Source organism: Taeniopygia guttata, chromosome 7 (assembly GCF_048771995.1).
Source record: "Taeniopygia guttata chromosome 7, bTaeGut7.mat, whole genome shotgun sequence".
Lineage (NCBI taxonomy): Eukaryota > Metazoa > Chordata > Aves > Passeriformes > Estrildidae > Taeniopygia > Taeniopygia guttata.
Genome location: NC_133032.1, coordinates 6,029,011 through 6,056,856, shown reverse-complemented (window position 1 = coordinate 6,056,856; position 27,846 = coordinate 6,029,011). Strand labels below are relative to the sequence as shown.

The following is a 27,846-nucleotide window of genomic DNA, read 5'->3' as shown; positions in this document are numbered from 1 at the left end:
ATCTTCCTGGCATGTTAAGAACCATTTGTTTAGAAAGTCTTTCACAGTTTCCACTTCTAAATAAAGAAGAAATATACTTTATGCTCTGGGAGTTCCTTAACATTTATTGGTCTGTTCTAGCAAAGCTCTGAGTGCAGACATAGAAATGTTACGATGAAAAGGGTCCAATGTGGATGCAAATTTTATTGCCTGTGTAGCAAACATCACAGCATTTCAACTGGAAATCTTTGCATTAAGCCTCCCACTAATCCAGGGAAGTTGGCTTTGCTGCTTGTCTCAAAGGGTCAGACTGTGAACATTCCTCTGCAAGCAGTGCTTGCAGCTCCAACTGCCTGGGACTGCTGGCACTTCTGATGAACATGTGCAGGGCATGTCAAATAAGCATGTGATGATGACACCTGCACCATGAGATCATGTAGAGAATTAATTCTTTTTCAAGTGAACTACAGCAAATAAATAGTGTGAGGATACTTTGTCAGGGACACACACATGGAACACAGCTCACACTGGTGCTCTCTGGAGGAAGCAGACCACTGAGCCCATGTAAAGGACAGCTCATTGCTGAATCAAGGGTGTTATTGGTGTTCTCCTCCTTGTTTCACATGCCCAGTGGATTAATGAGGAATCATAGTTTGCCAGTGCCACTGAACAAATAAAATATTTTATTTTGAGCTGTGCAGTTTGACATTAAAGCCTTCCTAACTTGGTTTAAGGAAAGAACAAGGAGTGCTCTCCCATCTTTAATATAGAGAGGTATAAACTTAACATGACATGGAGCCGACTGTAAGCCAGCGGAGCCTTGCTTTATCCAGGTTCCAAGCCAGAACACCCAAAAGATGAACGATGCTGAAGGATCTTTCAACAAACCCAAACGGCCAAACAAGGGAGGGGAAACAGCAGAGATGAACGACACAATGGATAGAAGGGAAAGGGAATGTTTGAGGAATTGGGGTGTGTGCTGTTAGGAAGGTGCTGAAGGGAAAGAGTATACAGCAAGATCAAATGTGATATTAAAACACGGCCCAAGATAAAATATATTAAAAAAAATTAATTGACAGAGATCAACTACATTGAAAAGACAAACACAGCCTGGCACTGATAAAGCAACGAGAACCATTGGAACACAAGCGGGGGTTTGAATCAGCCACAGACAATTCCTCCCTGAAACTACTTGGATCCTTTGGCGCTAGAAGGAAAAGGGCAACCCACATTCAATGTACACCCATGCAGTGCTGAAACCTTAGACTGAAAACAAAACCAAGAAATTGTTTCAGATTACCAAATATTAAAAGCAATGACTATACAAATAGTTCATCAGAAAAGAACTAGAATTAGAAAAAACATGCAAATTCAGCAATGCTCAGAAGAATAAATGGAATAGAAAGAGCTAGAAAGAATTCAGGAGGTTTAACCTTCATTAGATAAAGATTATTGTAAATGCAGAAAGGAACACTGAAATAGACATAAATGGAGATGATATACACAAGCTATAATATTTGTGGCCTGTTATTTCAAAGGCAATAGATCAACTTAAGTACGTGGAACAGTACTGTGATGCAGAACAGGACAGAGTACAAGATAAAAGTGGAAGATAAAAAACATGAGGTGGGGAATACAAACGAAAATTTAAGGAAGAACAAAGACAGATGAAGAGACAGGACTGAGTAAGTTATCCAGAAAGATAAAAAGGATTTAAGATGTAGTTTAGAAATGTGGAAAGGGAACCCATGAACTGTAGGATGGAATTAAATCAGTCTTGCCATAAGGAAGACAGATGCAGCATCTCAGCAGGGAGTGCAACATCTGTACTTACATCTGCATAGCAGAGGAATGGGGAGAGGTTTTGCTGTGGGGTTTTGGAGAAGTGCTGTCACCCTGCTTTCTACTTAAGATTACATCCCAACCATTTATTCCTCTGCAGGGAAGACCCTTCACTCACAGAGATCACTTTAGCAGCTCTCTGCTAAAGCTGGTTTGTATTCATTGTTGTGCACACATCATGGAAACACTTTCCATGGCAGTCACTTTCTAGGCAGGTGCTGTCAAGTGATGCTGTCATGTGCTCCCTGCTGTTTCCCTTGGGACAGAGGATGGGCACAGCAGCTTTGGCCCATCAGCTGCCTCTAGCAGAGCTGCCCTTAAGTCCAGTGCTCTCCTCTGCCTGCATGGTCCCACTCCCACAGCAGGGGAGAGAGGATGGGCACAGTGATGGTGTGTGAGACAGACACCAAGTGAGTGTGTCTTGCACTTCAGGTTCAAGATTTGGTAGTTCTGAGCTTAAAATCAAAACAGGAAAGCAGAGCTGCAACTAAAGAGAGATGCAGTTCTCATTGACTTTCATTTGCATTCTGTAATGATGATTGATAGTTCATTTTGGATAATGGCTCATAGTTGTGGGTCTGTGAAAATAGCTGGGCTGTAAGAAACTTAAGAGATTGGGAGTAATCTGGGATGGAGAAGTAAAGCCAAGTGATGACTCATGGGTCTTCCCTAACTTCTATTACTTTGTTCTTACAGCAAGAAAGACAAAAGCTGATTATCACCACTAATAATAATTGTGGCAATAGCAATGCACCAAAATAAATATTTTTCATTGTGTTTGGGTAATGCAGATTTCCCCTCATGATGGGTGAAATGATCTTGAATATACCTTAGCAAACAAGTAATTTCATAACCTATTTCACAAGGCATATCCGATCAGCTGAATGAGTGTAACACCACCCAAACCCATCAGCTGAAGGGTGCAGCATCCAAATATCCTGCGTGGCACAGAGAAACCGGGAAGAAGCAGACTGGTCTTTGGCAAGACAGGTCGCCTTGTTCCCTTCGCGTTGTGTCAGCCGATGCAGCTGTTCCGCAGCCCTGGCCGCATCCCCGGGCGCTCGGTGCCAGCCCGGGCGGTGCTGGCAGCCCGGGAGCGCACGGAGCCGGCCGGGGCGGTGCGGTGCTGGCAGCCCGGGAGCGCACGGAGCCGGCCGGGGCGGTGCGGTGCTGGCAGCCCCGGAGCGCACGGAGCCGGGGCGGTGCTGGCAGCCCGGGAGCGCACGGAGCCGGGGCGGTGCTGGCAGCCCGGGAGCGCACGGAGCCGGGGCGGTGCTGGCAGCCCCGGAGCGCACGGAGCCGGCCGGGGCGGTGCGGTGCCGGCAGCCCGGGAGCGCACGGAGCCGGCCGGGGCGGTGCCGGCAGCCCGGGAGCGCACGGAGCCGGCCGGGGCGGTGCGGTGCTGGCAGCCCGGGAGCGCAGGGAGCCGGCCCGGCCGGGGCGGTGCTGCGCTGGCAGCCCGGGAGCGCACGGAGCCGGCCGGGGCGGTGCGGTGCTGGCAGCCCGGGAGCGCACGGAGCCGGCCGGGGCGGTGCGGTGCCGGCAGCCCGGGAGCGCACGGAGCCGGGGCGGTGCTGGCAGCCCGGGAGCGCACGGAGCCGGCCGGGGCGGTGCTGGCAGCCCGGGAGCGCACGGAGCCGGGGCGGTGCTGGCAGCCCGGGAGCGCACGGAGCCGGGGCGGCACTGGCAGCCCCGGAGCGCACGGAGCCGGGGCGGTGCGGTGCGGGCAGCCCGGGAGCGCACGGAGCCGGCCGGGGCGGTGTTGGCAGCCCGGGAGCGCACGGAGCCGGCCGGGGCGGTGCCGGCAGCCCGGGAGCGCACGGAGCCGGCCGGGGCGGTGCTGGCAGCCCGGGAGCGCACAGAGCCGGCCGGGGCGGTGCTGGCAGCCCGGGAGCGCACGGAGCCGGCCGGGGCGGTGCCGGCAGCCCCGGAGCGCACGGAGCCGGCCGGGGCGGTGCGGTGCTGGCAGCCCCGGAGCGCACGGAGCCGGCCGGGGCGGTGCCGGCAGCGAGGGACGAGCCGCAGCTCCCTTGGCGAGCGGGGCCGGGCGGGCTGCGGGCGGCGCTGCAGCACCGAGGCACCGCCGGGGCCGGCGCCGCTCCCGCCCCGCCGCTCCGGCATCGGCACCGCGCTGCTGCCTGGGTGGGCTGCGGCCACGGAACCTCCTAAGGAGCTTGCGAAGTGCTTGGGAGTGAATGGAAAATAGAAGTCCTGTAAATAAACCGGCAGAGCGAAGTGACCTCGAAGCGTGGAGCACGCTTCACGTCTGAAATTGAAGATAACAGAAATATCCCGAGGCTTTGCTGGGAGTAAGAGGGAGTTGATGTGGTAGCTTTGGCATAGGCCAAGTAAGGAAATTGTGTTGCTTGGTTTTGGAATGGGAAGAGCATGTACAAGTGCAGGCTCATGAGAAAAGCAGGAGCAGAGAACAACTGAGTAAAAGTGAGGCATACAACTGTGCACTGCCAGGTCAGGGAGTGGGAGCTGCTCTTTAATAAAGGAAGAAAGGTATTGAGAGGAGTCTTTAAAATAACCAATGCAAAGTAGATCTGCCCTTGACTTGTTACTGAAGCTGGAACAAGGGAGAAGGAACCATGCTCCAATCTAAGCTTCTCTTTTCACTTGCTTATATGGCACTGAGTGTGTAAAATCACTGCTGGAAGAAAACCACTTGCTGATCTAGGCATGGACATACTATTTCCATATACATTTCTCTAGATTCACTGATGTTTATAAGCATGCTGTATCAAATAATATATAAAAATCAAATCTAATACTCAAATATGTAACCAAGAGCTGCAGCCAACCATCTTCTAAAGTGTTTCCATGAGCTTAATCCATGCTGATTATAAAATGTATTTATACAGTGGCTTGTGCTCGGTAATAAATTAAAATGCAGTGTGAACAGATATGGTAATGCTGGGATACTTCAGTGTGTCCCACAGGACACCAAAGTTTCACAAAAGTTTTCTCTCATGGAATAAAATAATGGAAATTAATGGTTATTAGTGCACACTCAAATATTTCTCTTTAACATCAGAAAAGGAAAAAATAGTTTGAAGTTAATAATAAACCAGTCACATTGTATTTTTAATGAGGTGAAGCGTTCCTGGTTTATGTAGTAAGAGATAAAATACCAAATAGCTGAGTTTCTGCAACTGCTAGTTCTGCAATTTACCAATTGCACCCTTCAGAGAACAGCTAAGTTTTATTAAACATGCTGGAGGTGCTAATTGCAACAAAAAAGGCCTGAAAATTTTGTATGTTCAGCAGCTGTCAGGATCTGTGAATTAAAGAATAGAAAAGTACTCACAAAATGTAGCAGATAACTCCTATACTCCACATATCTGTTTCATATCCAATAGGTTCATAGTTTATAACTTCTGGAGCCACAAACTCAGGTGTCCCAAAGAGAACTTTCAGAGAGCCTGCATTTTCTGTAAAGAATGAAAGAGAAAACCATTAAATGCTGCATGGAGATTTTTAAAAACAGGCTGTTGTCCAGTAACAGGAAAACCAGATTTGCCCTATTATTTGTGATTTTGTTAAAGATCTGTATCAGAAGAAATAAATGATGCCTGAATTGCTGTTTCCTTAGCTGATACATGTCTAGCAATAAAGAATTATTTATTAAGCATCCTCAAGCACACAGCACTGCATAAGGCACATGAGAAGGTTCCTATTGCAAGGAGCTTCCACAAGACCAAATCTATGAAAAAGGGAGAGCCATCAGTACTTAATTCAGATTTGTATATCCTGAAGTAAAACGTGTCTGAGCCTCCATCCCTTTAGCAGTTGCACAAGAGAACTGCAGGAATCCAGTGTCAGAAAGAAGCTACAATTTTCACAAATTATTGAACATTTATCAAAGCTTGGGGCTCTGCATATTGTGGTAAAAAGAACCAGTAGTGTTAAAATTATAACAGTAGTAAATAACTATTTAAATCCAACACCTTTTCTTCTAGGGTAAACAGGAAGGTAAATCAATAGTGGGTTGCATGCCTCTTAAATTTGAAGTGAGACCAGCAGTGAAAGAAGAGAAGGAGCAGATGATATATACCAGTCAGATCATTACCTCACAGGTAAAACTGGACTTGGGCATCCTCTCAAAACCAGGCTGCCTACAAGCACACCTGTGGTCAAGGGGAAGCACAAATCACCAGCTGTCAGTCACCAGCTGCTCCAAACTCCTATTCAGCTGGCCTGTAGCACAGGTATTCCAGATTCTCCCTGCTTAAACACTCTGTGGATGCTTTTAAAATTATCTATAGTGAAGCTACTGCTTCCAATATGAAATGAAAAGATGAAGTCATAAGACATGTGAACTGCCTTGACATTCTTCTTGTGTTGACCCACCAGTATTTCCCTACTGGAAAATACAGTGATGGAGGTAAGAGAAAAACCTGTTCATAACCAAGTGCTGCCAGATTATGCTGCCAATGTGCAAGTGAGTGATAAATCTACCCTCTAGCATAGCGTGAAACACAGAGTCATTAAGCTAGAAATTCTTAGGCAAATCTCAGTGGGCTCATTTTTATCAATGCTTGTTCTAAATTTGATAGGAAGAAGAAAAGAAAAGGCAAGGTCAGGAAGAAAGAAATCTAAGGAACAGTTTAGGTACTGGGGGAAAAAAAAACCCTACATCCCAGTAATAGAATTGTATTGTAAAAACATAAAAATGTCAGAATAGAAATTGTATCTGACTTGAAACAGACTTGGATTTAGACTGAGAAACTCGTGTCCAGTCTGCACATCTGTCTGAACCATCAGTGTATGCCTTAAGTGAGATTCATTGCATTAGGTTTATCTTTTGTGCAAGAGCAGCAGCCAGATTAGGCACAGTAGAATGTCCTAGTGAGGAACCACTGCTCTCCCAAAGAGATTACCATCTAAACAAAACAGATATAGATGGGAAGGCAAACAGATGTAACACATTCCAGTCCTGCTCCTGTTAAGGTTACCAGGAGTACAGGGATTTGCAGCTCTGCAATCAAGAGAAAAGCTAAAAAATCCTCAAATAGCAGCAAATCAAAGTTTTGAGGAGTCTACAAAAGAAGAAACCTGTCCACAACACTGAATCTGAATAGAATATTTTTATTTACCAGAACTTAATTTACCAAGTTTTGCAACATAAATACTGATCCCAGTACAGACCCCACTCCCAAATTTAGCTCTGCTGAAAGGCATTTATGAAATGCAATCAAACAGCTGAGCTCTTTTGAGGTACCCAAATCCCCAATTTACCAAATTAAATCTGAAATATCTATGGGGTTAATAACCTGCCTAATGATTGAACACTGTGCTTGAGGCAACTTTTGAGCACAACCACAACAATTCACTTGCAGTTGTGCAAGTTTCCCATTTTAAATGCTTTGCTCCTTTTGAATCCTTTTTTTGCTCTGCTCCAAATTTACTATAACCATGGTTATAGTAAATTAATCGCAGAAACCTAATTTTCACATACTTTCCCTGCTCCCACCATTTTTAGAGACAGAAACAGAAAGAAGGATGCCTGGGAGCAGCTGCAGGAAATTACCCAGATCCTCCCATGCAAATTCACCAACATCAAGACCCTCCTGCTCTCTGTCTATCCTTTAAAAAGCACATTCAAAAAGTATTCCACAATATCCCTACAGTTACATAACCAGAGTTTTCTTACTCCAAAATGTACGATACTTTTTCTAACATGGCATCTAAAATAACTTAGCCTAAAAGAAGGGCAATGTGGTTCTCCACAGTGGCCATGAGGAGTGAGAGATCACATTCTTTGTTAAGTGACAACAGGAAGCCTAAGATTCCATTTTCCCATCTGCTTTCATTTTAAAGTCAACACTTACATTTTTTTTTTCAAACTGTCCTTTTAAGAAATTACTGAAATTTATCACAATGAACCTGTTTTCTAAAAGCTTCATTGGGATCCAAATCTCAGGCTCAGATTTTCACATCCAAGTTTGGAGGCTTTTCTGTGCACGGTGTAAACTACCATGAGCAACTGTGTTTGCAAAGGCTGGTGTATGAAATGTGCTGCCCCCAGGTCAGAGAAATGTGGGGTCTTTTTTTGAAAACATGGCATTTGAGTGCAAGCATACAGTGTGAAACAATGGACACAACATCTTCTGTATATAAAAGAAACAAGAAAGGAAAAGAGTAAGACCCTTTCTGTGCAGCAATATGTCAAATCTTTACCCAGTTGTTTACAAGCTTAGTACACAAGTAAGATCTGTGTTTGGATATCCCTTAGTTCAGATAGAAAGCTGACAAGCTAGCTGGAAACTGTTGCTGACACTGTATATAATCAACTGATTTAAAAATATATCTTTACAGTTCTCAAAATCCATTCTCTTTCTCCTCAAGAAGTTTATCTTAAACAATTTTCTACATGTGTTCCTCAGCACACCAAAAAAGGTCAGGAAAATATCCCACTGCAGCTTTGGTATTTCCTGACAGTGCAAGGGAACTAATTAGCTGCAAAAGATGACTGCAGAAGGAACTGATCCTAATATCTTTAAAGCTGATCAAAAAACTGAATATTTAGAGGTACTAGCTTGCATTAGTTACAGAAAGTTAAAGCTCAGAAGTTGAAGTGCAGAATCAGCCACTGCTCCCTTCATCAATCCCTTGGCTGAGCAGTTTCTGCTCAGTCAGGGTCAGGTCTGTAGGATGAAGGCTCCAATCCCACATCTATCAATGTCAAAGTGAATTTGACAGCCAATTTCAAAGTCACAAAGCTTGAAGGAACACAAGGAGGAGGAATGTGCCCTCAGTACACCACATAAGACAACTGTCAAGAAGCAGGCATTAGTGAAGTGTTTTTAGCTATTTTTGTAAGTAAATGAAACAGTAATGTTGCTTTCTACTCTTGGAAATCATCTCAACTGAAATGTTACAATTGGTTTTTTTGCAATTAAAACAGTGCTTATGCTTGCTGGGCATGGAATGGAAGGGACCTTTCCCTTCCTAGGGAATGCCACCCACGATGTAGTTACCCAGAATGGCAGGCTGCTGAATAGCAAATACCTACAATGGAACCTAGCAAGAATTAGCAGCATATTAAGCCAAATGGATGTAAAATCAGAATCAGCATTATTGCCCACAGCTCTCATCCTTCTACATTGAGAGAAGTTGTCTGGAGTTTAGAAATTTCCTACCTATGGCATGAGTGGAGCAGCTCACAAGCTGCTGTCAGCCATGCCATGCACTGTGATGGCACAAGATTAACAGGAGAGTGGGAAAGCTGGTGGATGTGAACAGGCTGCTGAAAATAGGATCTTCTGTTTGCTAAACGTGGGTTTCACTGTGGTCTGAAGTTAAAAAGGTAGCTGAAGAAGTTTCTATAAAAAGGCCATTCCATGTTTACTTTGTATCTCTTGTTGATGAAATCTACTCAGTGCAGCAGTAAATGTACAGTTTTCAGGCTGACAGCTGGAACATCATGGGCTGAAATCTTTCCCACACCTCTCACACAAAAATACCAGCACTGGAACTTAGTTAACAGTTCATCTGTTTCCTGAACAAGAACTAAATCAGTTCATGTTCCCAGAACACTGCTGGCTCTATATTGGTGAAGGAACAGAAATGGCAGTGATCTCTTTTTTTTAATAAATAAAATAAACATCTTAGTGTCCTCGTGACCAAGATTCATTTAATACACTTTTGGAGCAGAACATTATCTAAAATTCTTCAAAGCAGACTTCTTTTCCCTTATTCATTCAACAGACCATTCCTGGTTTGTTTTAGTAAAATTATATTCTTGGGAATGCAGTACTCTGATATTTAAGTGTCAAAAGAAGTAGCATGAGCTGCATTTAGGAAGATAACAAAAGGCAGGGGGTAGTTTTTCACCTATACTCTCTCAAAAACAATTATTTACTTTTAAATAAGTATTAAAACTTTTTAAATTAATACTTTTTCAAAGAGGGAAGGAAAAAGATTTCAAGTAAGAATCCAGCTGTGAACCCTATTATATAGAGAGTAAGAGTTCAAATAAGTTGTCCCAATCAATTAATGTCAGGAGAACCACAAATCTCAGCTCTCCCAGTGCAACAGGTTCATAAAGTATTTTTCTTCCTTCTAATTCCTGGAATGATTTTTATTTCTTTTAAGAAAATACAAGGTATAAAAAAAATCAATGTGGAATGTTAGTATTGTTTAACACTGAAAATACAATTGAAGGGCTGCTTTTTAGAGCTGAACAATAGGAAGACAAGAACCTTTGAAGGTCTTTGGCTTTCAAGTTGCAGATCATGTTGGAAGCTTAGATGAAAATGAATGATGGAAAGCAGCTAAAAAGCAGCGTAGGAAGAGGAAGGGCTTGTCAAATGGAATTTCCTCTTGTTGCATTATTTTTAAGTAGTGCTATTACATAGCTCTTTATAGAATTCCTCTTATGTTTAACATGTATGACAATATCCTGCTGTTTAAGATTAAGAAATTATAAAAATGACAGGAAAATGTAAAATTACTGTAATTATCTGAAAAGCTTCTAGAGCATCGCCTTAATTTCTGCTGTTAATAAAGTTTCAAAGATTTGTAGTATTCGTGAAGTGTTTACTTAGAGAGTTAGTGCTTTATGGTACCAAATGTAAATATTTTTTAATATTAGTATTTTAGGTGGAATCTACAGGGACACCCTGCTGTGGTAACAGACAGGTAGATTCTGTACACCTCACTGCAAACTCCTCTTGCAGATGAGGTGTCCTACTCCCATTCTTGAATGTCTTCTTTTTGCCTTTTTTTTATTTTTCCCTAAAACCAGAAATATTTATAGGAAACATTTACTCTCTATATAAAAGACAGCATGAATTACTGCTTGTCCTGCCCTTTCCCCCATGACAGTGAAAGAGGCAGAGTATTCATTACCTAATCTTCTTGCGAGACCAAAGTCAATGAGTTTGATGCTGGTACCAGTCTTGTTGACACACATAATATTTTCTGGCTTCAAATCCAAGTGGACAATACCCTGCTTATGAATGTATTGAACTCCTTCTGAAATCTGCTTCATGTATTTAATGCACTCTCTCTCTGTCAGTTCAAAGTCTTCATCAATGATCCGTTCAAAGAGTTCTCCTCCAGAAACCCTATGAAAGACAGAATGATAAGAGACTTCTGTAACATATTCATTTGGGGAAAAAAATCAGGCTTTCTTTTTACAGCAATACAGAGAGTTCAAGCTTGCAGAAGTCACTTCAGGATACAATCTGTGTTTTACAATGGCATTTTCCATGGACACAAGGGTCACATGGGAATAATCCCCTCTTCATGTGGTATACATCAAGAGATATTTTCTGTTCTGAATCTGTGTTACAGGTGAGGACTATGAAACCCCAATGTTGCCATTCCAGGCAGGAAGGGTTTCCATCCTGCCTCTAGGATTGTGTCACCTGCAGCTGACAGTGAAGTGTGTGCTCTGTGATTGCCACCCTGCAGACACGTGCTTGTAACACTGCTCCCGACTCTGAGCAAACACTTCCCACTTCTCCCTTCCCTCCTGGGATCCAGCAGTGCATAAGTGCAGATAACATAATTTAGAAATAAAACTAAAATATGGGTCCCAGGGAAAGAGGACAAAACTGCAAGCAAATGAGCAAAAATTTAGAAAGAAAAGAGATTGAGAGTGACTAAGGCCGAAGGAGGAAGAATTCTGATGGTATGGTTAACTGGAATGCAAAGCTCAAAGGGTAAATTACTGACCCAAGTGAGCTCAGAGGGAATTTCCTCCTCAGCTATGACAGGAGAAGGATATAAACCACAACACTTTCTGTGTTGGTATTTTTAGCTGAGGCCTGATCACACTCCTTGTAGGTCAATTCCATTTTTATGCTAATTTAGGATGTGAAATAATTGTTCTTTCCAGGGTAGCGTATCCTGGATTGAACTTTTCATGCAACTGAAGTGGGACATTTTAAACCTAGATTTAATAAAGTATAATTTAAGTATTTTCTTGTTGGGTTTGATAGGTCTTTTCATTCTGTTTTTGCTTGAATTTGTGTTTTGTTTCTTTGGGATTTTTTGGTTGATTTTTTTTTTTTTTAATTTTGATGAATCACTCAACTGGTTTATCTGCTTGCATCCAAAGATGGGAAATACGTTTTTTTTATGCTACGGGTGAATGACCCATAAAGAAAAGAGCACATAGTGAAGAGCAGCTTTGCTTTTAGAAATTAAGCACACCATGATCTTTATATGGTTTAGTATTTTGCAGCATTCATGGTTATTGCCAAATGCAATTGCACATTGCAGTTACAGAAGGAAAACACACAACTGAACAGACTGCCTTGCCACGTTTGCAGGTTGCCAGATACATGATTATATTCCTCATGAACCAAACTGAATTTAAAACATCTGAAGTTCTGGATGTATTTATTGCTTTGGCTATAAAATTTCAGAAAATATGTAATTAGAAATGCTATTGTGGCTTCCTATGGATATGAAAATAGTAAAAAGAGCATGTGCTTGACAAACTGAGTGGTTATGTAGGATTAGAGCACATTTGTAACATAAAGCAATAGGATTGCCAGACCTGTTGAATAAACATGCAGGGGATCTAGTGTGTTCTTGCTTTGCTAAGACATTAACCAGTATGGGTATTTGTGAAAACATCTGCAGGAAAAATGTTTATATGTGGAGCACTCTGCAACTCCAAATGATAATCATCCTCATACTAAAATGCACCAGTTTTTTCTGACTGTTTAATGCAGATAGTGACAACATGTTTGTACTATAAAAGTGTTGCCCTTTTCAGATCCCTAAAGGGAAAACATTTCAGAAATTGTACCATTGACTCAAGCACCACTTTTTGGCATATTTTTGTGAATAAACCCCTGTTAATACACCTGCCTGCTGTTTTTACCATGGGAGCTCTCAACACTCTGGTAGCAATGGTAGATTAAACTGCAATCTATTTATGGGATGAATACTCTTGCATTTATATAAGGAGCCTAATCCAGTTTGATTTTTGCCAGCTTAAGAAGCTGAATAAAATCAATGTGAATGAGGTGCTACACAAAAACAGGAGGAGAAGTTGGCTTTGCTCAGTCACAACTAGTTCAGAACCCAAATCTCTATTTTTTCTGGATTCTCCTCTTTTCAGTCTTCTTAACATGAGTCAGACAGGAAAACATTCTTATCTATGGAATCACAGAATACTCATCTAAGGTCCAGTAGGAACAGTGAGAAGAATCTACCTTTGCCCAGGCAAATACTCAATTGCGTTTTTAAAAATCTACCTTAGAAAAAAAAAGAAAAAACCCATTTAACTTGTACTAGCTTAAATCACATCAACTGATAGAACTTAGTGCTGACATTTTGCTCCAATAATCTTAATTTGCAATACAATCATCTCCCTCTGTTCTATGTCAAAATAAACTGACTATCTGAAGTATATAAAAATTTGAGGCACTTAGCCCCCAGTGCTGAATTAAAGTGGCAAAATGCTACTATTTTCAGATTTACTTTTTCCACTGAGATTCTTATGGTGGAACCAATATGTTCCTATATTTGAAAAGGAAATGCCTGAGATTTGCCTCTGACTTCCAGTAAATGTTAGATAGAAAGCTTTCCAGGCAACACCACATCATTATAGCGTTTAATTTAAAAGTAATAATAAAAAAATCTGATTTTATTTTGAATATGAAATCAAACCATATAAAAATACTGTAATGAGAAATATTAAAAGCAGAGAGTATGAAGTTTAAAAGGTTCCAGGAAAATGAACAATTTAGAATAAATAACAGGAATAAAAATCAAAGGGCACTTCTCATAAGTTTGAGTGGAAGGGGAGTTCCTAAATGCCAGTCACTGCTAAAATCTGATTTAAAGGAGACAGATAGCAAGTGAGCTTGATTTATTTGAAATACATGCATTTAAACTCTGATGGAAATGAAACAAACAGCTTGGACTGTAAGAACTTTTAAAGCTATTTCCCACAACTTCTTTGATAAGCAAAGAAATATTATATTAATAGCTACAATGGAAATGATCCCTTGGGGGTTCTTTACCAATACAGGTGCAGCTGCTGGGCTGGGATTGTGGCAGCTGGGTAACAAGACAGTAGAGAGGCTACCAGGCCACCTGACATGAGGTGCCACACGAGCACCTCACGGCCCAGACCTGCTCTGCTGCTGCTCAACACAATGGAACTATTGGGAAGAGGCTCAAAACCCAGAAAAGGTGTTCATCCCAAACTAAAACCACATCCTAGTGAGGCTGGCTGATAAACTGCTTCAAATTTGATTGCAACGTTCTACATTTTTAAAGAGTAAAACCCCTTTGCTGTCGGGGGGAACTAATGGAATGTAAAGCCATATGCTATTCCAGACTCTTTATACATCTCCCTGTTTTCCATTAGGTCTGCCAGCTCTCAGTTCCAAGCTAAGTAGGGTTCCCTTCCCTTAGCATCGACAGTTTGCTCAACTGCTCAATTTAAAAATAAAAACACCTTCCTGCACATAAGTTCCAGGGTTGTAAAATCCCATCTCTGAAATATGCCAGTGCAGCAGTAGTTTGCACATAATCTAAGCAAGTGCCAAGCAAGCAAAATAGACATATAGTCTCTTTTGCCTGAAACAATTTATATCTTAGAACTTTCAGCCAGCAAAAAACCTGCTTCTCCTTTCATTAGACAGCACATTAAGTTGATGTGGCAGCAGAACTGTAACTAAACTAACTTTTTAGGAAAAAACATCAGCAGAGATCAGGATTGAATTTTCTGTCCAGTTGGTACTGCCACAAGAATGGGATTCACACTAAGCAGGTGCATTATAAATTACAGAAATATTGCTCATGTTGGCCATTATTGTTTGTGACAACTGTTCAACACATGTTTAGAACTGCCTAAACTAAAAGAAGTTCTCCTCCTTAAACACATTTTAGTTCTAAGTGAAAGTCCAATATGCAGCTAACTTTGTTCTCCCCTCTCCGAAGGGGGCAATAAGAGTAAAACTGCAAAACCCCACTACATGTATTTTAAGAAACAAGCAAACTAGACTACAACAACTGTAGTAGATTTTGACTGATTTTTAAAAGATTAACACAGATTCACTTACACAGTTTAAACAAGCTGAATAAATAATTGGAAAAACTTGCAAGATCTGAAAACCATCCAGGCTCTGCAAATCCTGAAGGGTTTGACAGTCTTGTGTCTGTAAGTTGCTACTTTTGTACACAAAACTATTTTCAACATTATTAACTTTGTCAGTGCTCTGCTTTATACTTACATTTCCAAAACCATAACGATGTTGGCTTTTTCTTCAAAGGCATCTACACATTGGACAAGTTTTGGATGATGTAGGCAGTTCATGATGCTGATTTCTTCCCTTATGTTTTCTTTTTCCTTAGCAGAATATGCTTTGAAAAATTTTCCTGCCCAAACTTTTCCATTCTTCTTTTCAACAAGCCTGAAGACTTGTCCAAATTTTCCCCTGAAAATATATAACTATATTCATAAAATGTTTTTGCAATATATGGGCCACCACAAATAGCAACAATTTACTAAATATTCCAGCACAACAATATACTAAATATTCCAGCACAACCATTCCAGTCTGAAATTAAAATGTCTTTGTATCAAGCATTCTGTACTGATCTGCAAGAACTTTTGAATGAATACCATGTTTAGAGACACTCTGCCATTCCAGTTAACAACTCTTTTATAGGAGAGTTCAAAAACTGGGACTCCTACCAGGCTTTAATTCAGGTCTTTCTGCACAGTTTTCTATAGATCATACACCTCTGAAGATAGGACATCCCAGGTACAGGAGTTAGGTGAAATCAGAATCTGAATGCTCAAGGCTTCAGTATTCTTGTTTCCCTTTGCTGTAATGTACAATTCCACCTCTGTGTTACACTTCTCAGGATTTGTTCATGGCAGCACAGAGGATCCCCTGGCCTTCAGCACCGATCACTGAAGGATTATCATGGCCTGTAGTTGACACCACCACGAGCTGGGGCCCTGAGAAACACAGCCAGGCTAATCACTGACCTTCTCTCAGCAATAGTATTAATGCTCTTGGGATTATGGCTGCTGTCAACAGAGATTCCAGCCCGTGGGCAGGATAATCTTATTACCACTAATGGATATAATGGAAATGCAAGTACACAATGTGTACCTTTTTTTTCAGATAGCTTTTAGGACACTGAAAAACGAATGAATCCTCTAGCTTTGTTCATATGTGGGCTCCATTTGCCAGAAATACATGTAGTGCCTATTTAATTTTATCAGCAAATAGGAGCAAAGGATCTTTATGGAGTGGAAGCCAAAATACGTTGGAAACTATTTTTACTGCAACAAAGGAGCCCAACTGGGATGTTGAAAGCGCAAGACAGTCAAAGAATAAATGCACATGATCTTTAGAATTGGCTGGCAGCCTTGAAAACTGTGTGTCTTCAAAAGCACAGCCCAGTACTTACGATCCCAGTCTTTCTTCGATGTTATAGACATCTGACACCTTCTGCTCAGTGTTGATCGTAACCGTCCGATATTCCACCTCTGTTTCTTTCCCCTCTACAAACAAACATTAAAGACCATGATTATAAACTTCCAGAAAATGTGAATGAAGAACACAGACTTGCATTTGTCCTGTTTAAAACATGCATTTCTTACCATCATCAGATAGTTCTGCTTCATCCTCTTTAGGTTCTGTGATGAAAATAAAAAGATACAAATAACTTTTTATATGGGATATGGCACTTACATAAGATATTCAAAGTGACATGGATTATTCACAGTGACACGGACAACTGATAGACCCTATGGCAAAGCAGCAAAAAGCAGTCAGGGAGTTTGTGCATTAACTTCATAATTAAAATCTCTTTACCACATCACTATTGACTATCCAGTTACAATCAAGTCACCATTTCTGAATAAATCACATTCCTGTGGTTTGCAGTACTTGTCAATTATACCTGCCTACCAGAGATATCAGCATACTGCATCAGTTCAAAGTAATCTAAGAAATACCTTTGGAATGCCTCAGGGAAATAGAAAATAAATCAAAAATATTAAAATCAATAACACCTCTTGTTCCATGACAATTTTTTCTTGGCTTTGATGTGTCTTTTTTGAATTGTGAAGCCAAAAGTTAGGCAAGTATGTACATGAAAAGATTCTCTGCAAAGCATCCAGACAAACTTTTCAGACTCAAAATATTAAGAAAATCTGAACAGCATGATTCCCCTGAGCATGGCTAAATTCTGCAATCATTGAGGTTCAAAGGGAGCCTCAGTTCTGCAGGCAGACTCAAAGACAGGTGAGCCCAGTGACCTAAGTCAGAGTAAAAGCTGGCCTGAGTGTCCTGATTTTCAATTCTAATGTTCATGTACATGAGCTGCCTGTAGCACTGCTTTTTGCCTGCAGGTAAGAGGGGAACGGGGCTGTAGCTGGCACGTTGTTATACATTATTTACACTGCTGGGGTTTGCTTCTAAGACCTGTGGCTGTGACCAGTGATTTGAGAAACCGCAAAGGCTGTTTGTACATAGTGACCTGTTAATTCTCCTGCAGCTGCACTTTGCCATCATGGAGTGCAAGCCTAACCAAGGGTTTTATCCCCCTGTGTCAGCAGATCTGTGTTATTAAATTAACACAGTGCTCTGAGTGCTGTTAGGTGCTTTAGAACAGAGTTAAATGCAGAGGATGAGAAGAAAACAACAGAAATAAAGGGTGCAGGGGGAGCAGATATCTGGTCTGAGGCATCACCCTTTCACATCCTACACAAAATGCTGCATCTGTGTGCTTGTAGGAAAGCCAATCAAGTGAATAAAGTCTGTTGCTAAAGCCTTCCTCTCGTTGTTTTTTTTGGGTGGGTTTTTTTTTTTTGGTTGTTTTTTTTTTTTTTTCTGGAGCTGCAACCCTTGCATATTCCTGCACAGATGAACTGGTTTGCAGAGATCCACCAGAAGAGTAGGGAGGGAAGGGAGCCTTCCCCACCCGGGGTAGCTGTTCTCAGACCTTCCTCAGCTACAAACCACTCCTGCACAGAGCACATAACATTTTCCTCCCCTTTTAAGGGCTGTGTAAGGGAGCTGCTCCCAGCCAGGCTGCCAGTAGGCAATGTCTGCCAAATACTGCTTAGACAAGAAGTCAGTGCCCAGCTCCGCAGCGACACTGCATTGAAGCCACAGAATAGAAACAGTTTGGTCCACCTAAATTATCTAATTGATACATATCTGGAAGCCTAAATTATCCAAGTGATACATATCTGAGCTTCATAAGTGTTGAGCAGCTGTGCTAAAGCCTTTCTCGTAAGTGAGTCTACAGTACCAAATTTTCCTCAAACATGGCAATGCAGGCTTTAATCTGTTGTGATTTACAACCTTATTTTAGTTTTCTTTAAATATGAAAATTTAGCTGTGCCTTTCTTCACTGAGATCATACTGACATTGCTAATATGGGCTGGCCACCACAGTATGAAAATCAGAAATCAGAGTTGCTGGCAGCCTAGAAAATCCCGAGTTACTCAGCTAAGTGTTCACAAAGATGGCAGCCCAAAGTCCTGACTTTGACAGGTGCTGAACACATGCATTTTCCTCTGCCTTTAATTAAAGCACCGGTTATATTCACACACTTGAAAAATCACACTTTAGATAAGTTGCTCTTTTCCCACACTATTTGCAATACCAAAAATTGAAATCAATTCTTGGTAAGCCCTAGAAGTGAGAGCACAAAGATGACCTCCCACTCCTGCAAACAGAACACATTTTCTTTTTACTCAGAACAACTTTTTTGTTGCTTTTTTTTATGCGTATCACAATGACTTGCATACTTTCTAGCTTTTGTACTAAATCTAAGAAAATGCTCAGACTTAAATGGAAAAATAATTTGTTTGCTTTGGTCCAGTATAGGTAGTGGTTGCTCTGGGAAAAACATAGAGAAGAGTCAGGTCTCCAACCCTAGAAGATGTTTGTCCTGCAATTAAAGAAAGAGGAAATTCAAACACAGGGAATTTTATTATGAAAAGCCAATACTATCTAGCTTCCTTTCAATTTTATTGCTACTCCTAATGTTATTTTCCCCACTTTGAAGAGAAAGTGCATCTTGATTTAGATTGGTTTTAAATCTTGCAAATAGAGGGAAGTAATTCCTCAGCATGTATCCAATTTAGCAGTTGAAGAGAAATATGATTTACTTTTGTTTGAGAGGCTTACACAGTTGTGTGATGCTGCATCACTTTGCTATAATTTTGTCTTCCTTTAGCAATAAAAGATAACTTCACAAGGGTTACGTGGAACACTTCAAGCCCCAAAGCCTTGCACACATAAATGAAGAAGGAGAGATACAACACACAGTTAACTCCTCAAAGACGGGAAAAATGGTAAAATTTGTTGTTCCTGGTTTGTGGTAAGGTGACTATCAAAGTCATCCTTGCAGTAGGTAGGTACATCTACAGTAGGTAGATGGAGGTGTGCACAAAAATATGTTGTCACTTCCTGGTTTTGAAAAAGAATGCTGACATTTGTGTGTTTCAAGTTTTGTAACAGTTCCTGAATAATTTTTACAATGATCGAACTCTCCCTATTAGCCCTTTGAGAAGATGTTAAACAAAAATTAAGAATTGAAAAATATTGAAAAATATTTTTTCAGGTACATGCAACTCTAACTGAAAACCCTAAAAAGTAGTTTTGGCATCCATAATGCTGCAAAACCAACATGCAAAGTAGGATGGCCTTGAATTCACAGGCTGGGTGTACTAGGGGACAGAGGACTGAGGTACACTATCATGCTAGGGTTGAAAGCATGGGAAATACAGCTAGCTGCAGAGTGCCAGTTTATTTTCTGCTGCATATTCTGTGCTTGGCTAGCAGCAAGCACATTCATTACTTCCAAAAGCAAATTTGTGATGGTGTTTATGGTTTGTTTTTCCATGGTGTGTCCAGTATAAACTTTAATGAATCCATTGGTGTATTTCAGGTAAGCCACCAAACATCATTTTCCACCTGGGCATGGACTGAATGTGTAACATCTGTGAAAGGTTTCATTTCCCATTACCTGTGCACTGAACTGCAGAATTCAGTCAGCCAGCACTCACCAGCGAGCCAGAATGAGATTTAATGCTTGCTTTCACAAGGCAGGGATTTGGGATCCCTGAAGCCAAGTTTCCACACTGCAAGTATGCAAACTGATGTGCTCAGACCCCCAGATGAAGTCTGAGAAGGTCCTGAGCGCAGTTACAGCCACAGAGACACGTGGGAAGGAGGATGTGCAGCTCTGGCCTCACTAAGGTACTCTTAAGAAAGAGTTCAATTGAATTGAGATGTTTTTTTCCTTGTAAGAACTTACCTTCTTGCTTCTCTCCAACCGTTACCAGCTCAGACTCTTGGCTGGGCTCACTGATGCCGTAGACGTTGGCAGCTCGCACGCGGAATTTGTACTCCCGGTCAGCCTGCAGGTCCTGCACGTTGAAGGAGGTGCTGCGGCAGGTGGTCAGGTCTGTCCATTTGTTGTCCACCGAGTTCCAGATCTCCACGGTGTAGGACTGCACAGCGCTGCCGCCGTCGTAGGAGGAGCCGTACCACGAGAGCGTGAGGGAGGAGCTCCGTATGTCTGACGCACAAGGAGTTCCAGCAGGTGGGTCTGGTTTATCTGCAGATAAACGCACACCGTGGGGATCAGAGACAGAACTTCATCAGGGTGTTCCTGGCCCTTCTCTTTCCATTCCATCACTCTGCTTCACAGCTGTCATTAGAGAAACTGCAGAGACTAAAACCAGTCCTAGCTATGCCTGCAATCTCCCACAATGGTGCAAACCACTCCTTGGTGATCTTCCTCAGGGGAACAGCCCTGTAACACTCCCATTGCTGTGATGTGCTTCCTTCAGCTCCTTTCATCTGCTTCCACACTTCAGGGCCACTGCTCACCTTTCACAGCCTCAGAAAGTGCCATTCATCCAAATACACCTAGGTAGCAGAAATACTAGAACCAGTTTGCTGGCATGGAAACAAGGCCTTGAAGGGTGACAAGTTTATCTGCCAACCGTTTAGTGAACAAATTCATCTATGTGCAGGTTTTGGAAGTCTAGTGCACTTTTTGGGAAGGAGTTCAATTTAGAATATATAATTAAAACAGTGAGATTTTTTAAAATCTGATATGCATTTTGGAAATTGTTCAGGAAGCAGAAGATAGAAACTTCTGTATTTCCTCAGTTAGAGGATTGCTAGGAAGTCCTTATTCAGATGAGTAGAACCAGTATCACCAGAACCTGGTGTGCAAATGTGCAGCCAACTATGTAAACACCTGAGAAAATATGACTTCTTCAAGATTTAGTCTAATGATTAATTATTGAAATTTATGTTCTTCTAAGACAGAAAAATTATGACTTTAAAATAAATTGCTAGAAAATGACTGTGGAATTTAAGCACTTCAAAAGACTTTTAAGGGAACAAATAGCTTCTCTGGAAATAATCCTTTCAGAAATAATCTAGCAAAACCTACAAAATAATGATGATGTTGATGTGGATGAACTACTGGCCAAAGGCTGAAAGAGAAATCAAGGGATAGGATAAATGAGAGAAGAGGAAAACAAAAAGAAAGAAAATGTGAGATGCCACAAACAGTGGTTACACTGAACAAGGACTGATAAAATCCTGTCCCATTTTGCTTGTTCAAGATGCTAATGGATATTATTACTTTCTCTGACAAAGCAGCCAAAAAACACTGCCACTTTCTCAGCAATAAAAACATCCAAATGCTGGGGGAAGCTGTTATAGACTTTGATCAAAGCCTCTCTGTGACAGACTATATCCCTCTATACTCAAATTATCATTCCTAGGAAAATTACTGAGCTGACAGAAATAGCCACAATTTGTCAGAAACATGCCTTCGGTTCTTGGACAGAGAAACCTCTCCTCTGACTCCTGTGGAGGGAAATTAGGACAGTCTAATCTGATCAAGATAGTTAAGTATCAGTTCATTATTTGGAAGAGTGCAAGTTTCATTGCCCAATGACTTCCCTGAAAAAAAAAAAAATTAGCTCAGTTGTGATGAAAAATACATCTCTCTCCACAACTTAAACATATTAGCAGACATATAAATAGAAATTTTCAACTGTGAGGGAAAAGGCTGAGAGGGAGAAAGGGAGGTGGACACCAGTTATGCCACTGCATTCAGTATGAGAACCCCCAGGTGAAAAAAAAAAAGTGACTGCCAGAATCAAGAGTATCTGTGTTCATTTTGGCAACACTAAAACCACCGTTCCACTAGGAGTCATCATTATACAGCACATCTCTTGCTGAACACATGTCAGAAACCAGATCTCCTTAACCTCTGGAGCAGCTTATTGTCCTGCTTTGTGGTCACGTTTTACTCACCTCATTTTCTGGCACAATGGAACAGGTTATTAGCAAGCATGAATTTATAGAGTAGATATATAATGAACTGAATCACAGAGAACTTACATGATTTGTCTAAGATTAGAAAGAGAGATTGTAGCAGAGATGAGAACTGAATCTTGACCTCCTGGTGCCCAAACAGTAGCACCCCTCTTCCCTGTACTGGTCCTGTCCCAGCCTCCCTGGAGCTGCAAGTGAGGATTCAGTGCCCACACCATTTGCAGTGTCAGCACGCACCCATAGCAGCCATCAGAGAGCTGCTGGCATGGCACACATGGATTGTATGATTTTAGTCAGACAGTGGCAACAGCATCTTCTTTTCATTAAAACTTGTTACCTATGCAGACCTTGCTGGGAATGATTTTCTGTCCTTCTCAAAATCTTTACAGGAGCGGAATATTCAGCCCTGTGTCTTGTTTTCCTCCTATGCAATCATCACTGCATAATCTCAAATGCAGATAGAACTTGAGTAAGTAACAGCTGATTTATTGTAAATCCAAACAGAACAGAGCAGTTGCAGATAGCAGGAGGAAAGTACTTTGAAGAAAAAGCCAAGCCAGTAGTCCACTACCTTACAGTGGCATCTGCTGAAGTTTGTCAAAGCAGTGCAGATTCTCTGACATCTGCTATGCCTGGATGTATGTGATGCTTTAAAAATAAAGTGTTAGGTTGCTTTACTGCTGTGCACTGAATTGATATGGAGGACGTGTACCTATGTTTCAGTATTTGCAGAGCATGGTAGCCTGCTTCCTGTGCAGGACATAAAAATACACTCTCTCATTGCTGACTTTCAACACACTTCTGTTTCCAAATGAAGCTCTGAGCATGATTTATCAGTTTCCTAGGCCTCAGTTCCCTCAGTAAGCTCTCTTTCCATGACTCACCTAGACAACTGGAGTCCCTCTGGCCTGCATAGTTTACAGAAGCAAGGCTTAGGTATGTGAGCACTGCAGAGAAAACATTCATGGCCAAGGGGATAGCAGTGGTGAAGGAAATGCCACATGGCTTTGGACTAGTATCTGCTAGCCTTAGGAACATTTCTATATTCCTAAGGCATTTTTCTCAATAGGCAGAGATGAAAACCTGCAACCTTGGCTGGATTCTACTGAGCAAGAAAGATGCACTTTTCTATTTGAAGTCTATCATGTGCTGCTACTTGCAGATCTGTTCAGTGTATAAATACTGTAGTAGCTGCTATGGGAGATCCTAAACAGGAATGAAAACCTAATCTTTGCTCTTTTTTAGTATGACAGATGAATATGTACCATTTTAACATGCTTAAAAATTACTTAATATCAGATTGGATGGTATTCTAAAGCTCTGCACATTCAAAAAATCTGCAGATGGTCTCTCCATGTGTCTGTTTTGTTTCTCAATAGTTTATTCTATGGGGATTTTAAAGGTTATCCTGTATTCATCTGTCTTTATTGAAAGCTAGAATATCTTGCCAAACTACATTCCCTTCTGGAATATGAAATCTCTATCGGCACAATTAACTGCTTCCAATAAAAACATCCAATGAGTTGAGGAGGGGTGTGGAAGACAAGCACAGTTCTCTACTTTGTCCTTCTGTTTTAGTGTTTACTATACAATTCATGTCCCTGAGCTGCCTGTCTCCAATATTCTGCTGCATGTCGTGTGCAGTTTTTGACATGCAAAATCATGTTTCATACTTAGCCTTATAGTATGAGACCTTACATTGGCTTTAATGGACCACAAGTTTGTTCTTCTTCTTCTGGAACAACCCATAGCTACAATCCAATATGTCAACCAGAACAAAGGCAGAACATCCAAAAATGCACTTGTGCATATTTCTATAGGAGATAATTCATAATATTGAGCTCTAATTTCAATTCCACTGTTACATGCAACAAAAGAAAGCCACCATAAGGTACCTTAACTATATGAAACTAGGGGTACTCCAGCCTTGGCTACCTTACAGCATGTACATAACACCAACATCAAGACTTATGATGTTCTAGATGATTGTGGTCAGACTGGCTGTATCCACACAGTCCTGTTCAACCTGGTCAGAATCCCACTGCCTTTGCATGTAAATCCCTCTAGGAATATGAGTAGGGTTGCCCCAAGCTGGCTGCCAAGGCAGCAGGAGCGACTCCTGTAGCTGTGAGCCATAAAGCAAGCAGAGAGGAGTAAGAGGATTCTGGAGGTGATGTGAAGGAGAGCTCTACTGCTTTTTAGCCCTTTGTGCTCTAGCAAACCAGGCACAGATTAAACCCCCCCTGCTTCTCAACAAAGGGAGGTGTAAATTACCACTACCCCAAAAGCAATGAGGTCAGATTCCATTTTATTCTTTGTGGCATGTATTCCTTAGGGAAAATGATAATGTCACAAGCTGGCCCCACATGAAATGTTTAAGCCACTTTTAAGACCATACCAGCACTGAAATACACACTCGTTATTACTCTCAAACTGAATTCAGCTGCACTCCTTCCTCAGATAAATTCTGAGAAATATTTTGGTAAACTGGTTTTGATATACAGCCTGAAGTAAACTTCAATTGATTTGTATCTGTGCACTCTGAGAAGCATAAAACATAAGCATGCTTGGCCTTTAAATCATTGCTATTTATCAGATAAATCTGACTTGATGTGATTGCCTTTTCTTTCTGTGGTGTATTGGCTAGAGCATGCTGTTAATAACACCACTATAGCGGGTTCAATCCCTGTACAGGACATTCACTTAAGAGTTGGACTCAATGATCCTTGTGGGTCCCTTCCAACTCAGAATATTCCGTGTTTCTGTGAAAATTCCTTCGCATAAGCAAAGGGACTTTTTTCTCTCTGCATTGGAGGCAAACCCACAGCTCATGCAGGACACTCACATGACATGAGACTGTGCTATCTAGATCTCACTGCCTTCTCCACATGGCTCAGTTTACAGAGCCCTCAGAACACAAGAACCATTCCAAGAGACCAAAAAAGGCAGCAATCTCCTTATCTGAGTGCAGGGAAATGGAAATTGTTCTGCTACTTGCTGTGAGGGTCAGGCTGAGCCAAGGCGAGGCAATAGAGTTTGCTGTGCATTAAGAGTTCGCACAGCCCTGGCTCTTAGGCAGAGATACTGTTCCAGCAGAAAGCCTCTAAAAACTGAGACCAGTATAACCACAGCCTCTGAAAAGTCTTTTTTTCCTTTCTCTTATGAACAGAGACGGCACTAAAGCAATGTCTCTGAAGTAGTTTTCTTTATCTATTCTCAAAATTGGTTTGTTTTCTTTCTAAATCCAGTTATCATATTACTGTATAATACTATTATTAGCTATTGTGATATTTGTCTGCCAGATAAAGAACAAACAGAAAGAAACAATTTAATTCCATTCCACAAGCTGTTTAGCCAGGGAAGGTATTTAATATGCTGCAAAAGCCAGTTGAACACTGTCCATGCCGACAGCACTGGCAAAGCTTTCATTTGAAATCCATCAGCAGGAGAAAAGCGAAACCATAAAAGGTCATAACTGAACTCGGCACTATTGCTGACAGGGCTCGGGGTCATGGCAGACCTCACTGCTGTGCTTGGAAAACTATGCCCTGCAGCTCTTTTTCCAAGGGAGAGGAGAGCTACAAGTAGAGACATTACCCCTTAACTCCTGTAACTAATGTGCACCCTGTACATTAGAGTACCACAGGTTTAGGATAAAGTTACATTTAAAAATGCCTGCATTTTCCTGCAAAAAACTCAAGAGAAACTGAAATGCACACGAGTTTTCTCCTAAAAAACAGCAGAGGCAAGGACCCTATGGTAAAGATTTGGAAATTTACACCTTCCCTGTAAAATACACTGCAGAATACTCTCACCACATTGCTCTTCCTCTAACTTCTGAAAATGAAGTTATTTAAAAACTGCCGTTTTGAGACCTGTGGATAAAGCAGCTCACAAATACTGGTGGCCCAGAGCATTGCTTTGTGCTGTTGGGGTAACTGAGGCATGGAAGTGTAAAATGACCTTGCCCAAGGACACACAGGAGAATGGAGCTGGGAACGAAACCAGAGCTCACCACTCCCACGCAAATGCCCTCAGCACAAGAACATCTCCTTCTGCCACAGGCCTAATGGAACAAACAAATATATAATGCATTCTCAGGAGCCTTTTTCTAAACCATCTGCTCCTGAGCCTGAATCAACAAGCTGTTCGGATTACTCATGTGCTGCACGTTAGGTATCTGCTTTGATAACTGATTGAATTAGAGCTCCCAAACATGCCCACTGAAAGGCAGAATAAAATTTAGGAGTTTCCCCAGTAGGACAAGCAGTGGATTAATCTCCACTGGGGTGAGTTTGGGTCTTAGGAACCCCATGTGCAAGAGTTGTGATTAATAATTTTTGAGTGACTAGGTAAAATATAGGAATTTTGTTGCAATTGTCAGGATATTTATTTTCTTCCTCAAAAACAAGCTGAAGGCAAGCATCAGGAAAAAGCAACTATGCATGGAGTTCTACTGAAATTTCTCCTAACAAAATGACATTGAAACTGCATAGCCATTCAAGGGATAAACCTGGATTAGTGTGCCAGCACTGATGCATAGAGCAGAGTAAGCTGGTTTTTCTTCTACACATTTCTGTCTTTCTGTGAAAATTTAGCTTTGGTACAGCTGCAGAGCCACTATGCATTAGTGGGAAGCTGACAGTGAAGGTTACTATACTCTTGAACTACAACAGCAGCAACATAAGACATGTCTTCCTTAACCACCAGTGTAGTTGCCCTTTAACCATAAAACCAGTGACAAAAATACTCCAGCAATCCAGAGGAATTTGAAAGGTTGAAGGTTACAGAGTGAGTCCACCCACATGTTCTTAGGAAATTCACTGCATTCTTGACCTGACAGTAAACAGGGAATCACATGGGTACTGCAAGATATAATCTGATTATTTTCAAAAAAAGAACTTCAGAATCATTCATATTTGCACTTCTGAGCTGCAATATTCAGTGTCAAAATGTCCATGGGTGTCTCACTTCACTGTTTGCTTCCCAGATGTCTGCACTTAACTTTTCCAGAGAGGGAGCACAGAACCCTGATCACTGGGTCCTCTGTGTCTGAGTGGCAAGCACTGTTCAGATTTCTCAGGATCTCCCATGCATTCTCAGTGGTGAAAGGGTCGCTGTGCACTGCTGAGTTTGCTGCCACATTTCCTTGTAACACAGTTTTGGGGGAGGAAACAAATGCTAATATAGCTTGCATATATGTGACTTGTGGAACAAGAACCAAGCCCTTCACAGCAGCAATTAAAAATCCTACCATTACATTCAATGACTGTTGGATTTAGTGATGATCAGACCTTTTTCTCAAGTAAAGTTGTATTTTCTCATTTGTGCTTGGAAAGACTGTGATCACACAGATTGTATTAAAGGCAGAGAAATAACACCTTCCTCACAGAAAGTAACTTCCCCATCCCAAGTCAAGTATGGAATGGAGCAGAGGAACAGGTATTAGTGAATTCATGGTATACTACTTGCATGCCTGTGTATGTATATATATATATATGTGTGTGTGTGTCCTTGAGTACTTTATCACTTTCCAACAGCAGAGAAGGCTGAAAAGCACAGTACATGCACCAATTCTGAAAGTAATAAAAACACCATAGCTTTAAACTTTAGGCCTCTCAGGGTCTAATGACAATGCTCTTATTCTTTTGCATATATCTACCATAGAGCTTACTAATCACCATGATACTTATATATGTGCGTG

General features: G+C 41.5%; 1 protein-coding gene across 3 annotated transcripts in view; it reads right to left on the bottom strand.

The window, feature by feature from the left end:
• Positions 1–27,846, bottom strand: part of MYLK (myosin light chain kinase) — a 197,767-nt gene that overhangs the window by 10,625 nt on the left and 159,296 nt on the right. For 2 of the 3 annotated variants that reach the window (XM_012574779.5, XM_072931587.1), the window contains 6 exons: positions 20,095–20,397; positions 16,421–16,456; positions 16,228–16,321; positions 15,036–15,239; positions 10,681–10,898; positions 5,135–5,258 (listed from right to left, as the gene is read on the bottom strand). In XM_012574779.5, coding sequence (XP_012430233.5) covers positions 5,135–5,258; positions 10,681–10,898; positions 15,036–15,239; positions 16,228–16,321; positions 16,421–16,456; positions 20,095–20,397 — 979 coding nt within the window. 3 annotated transcript variants of the gene reach the window in all.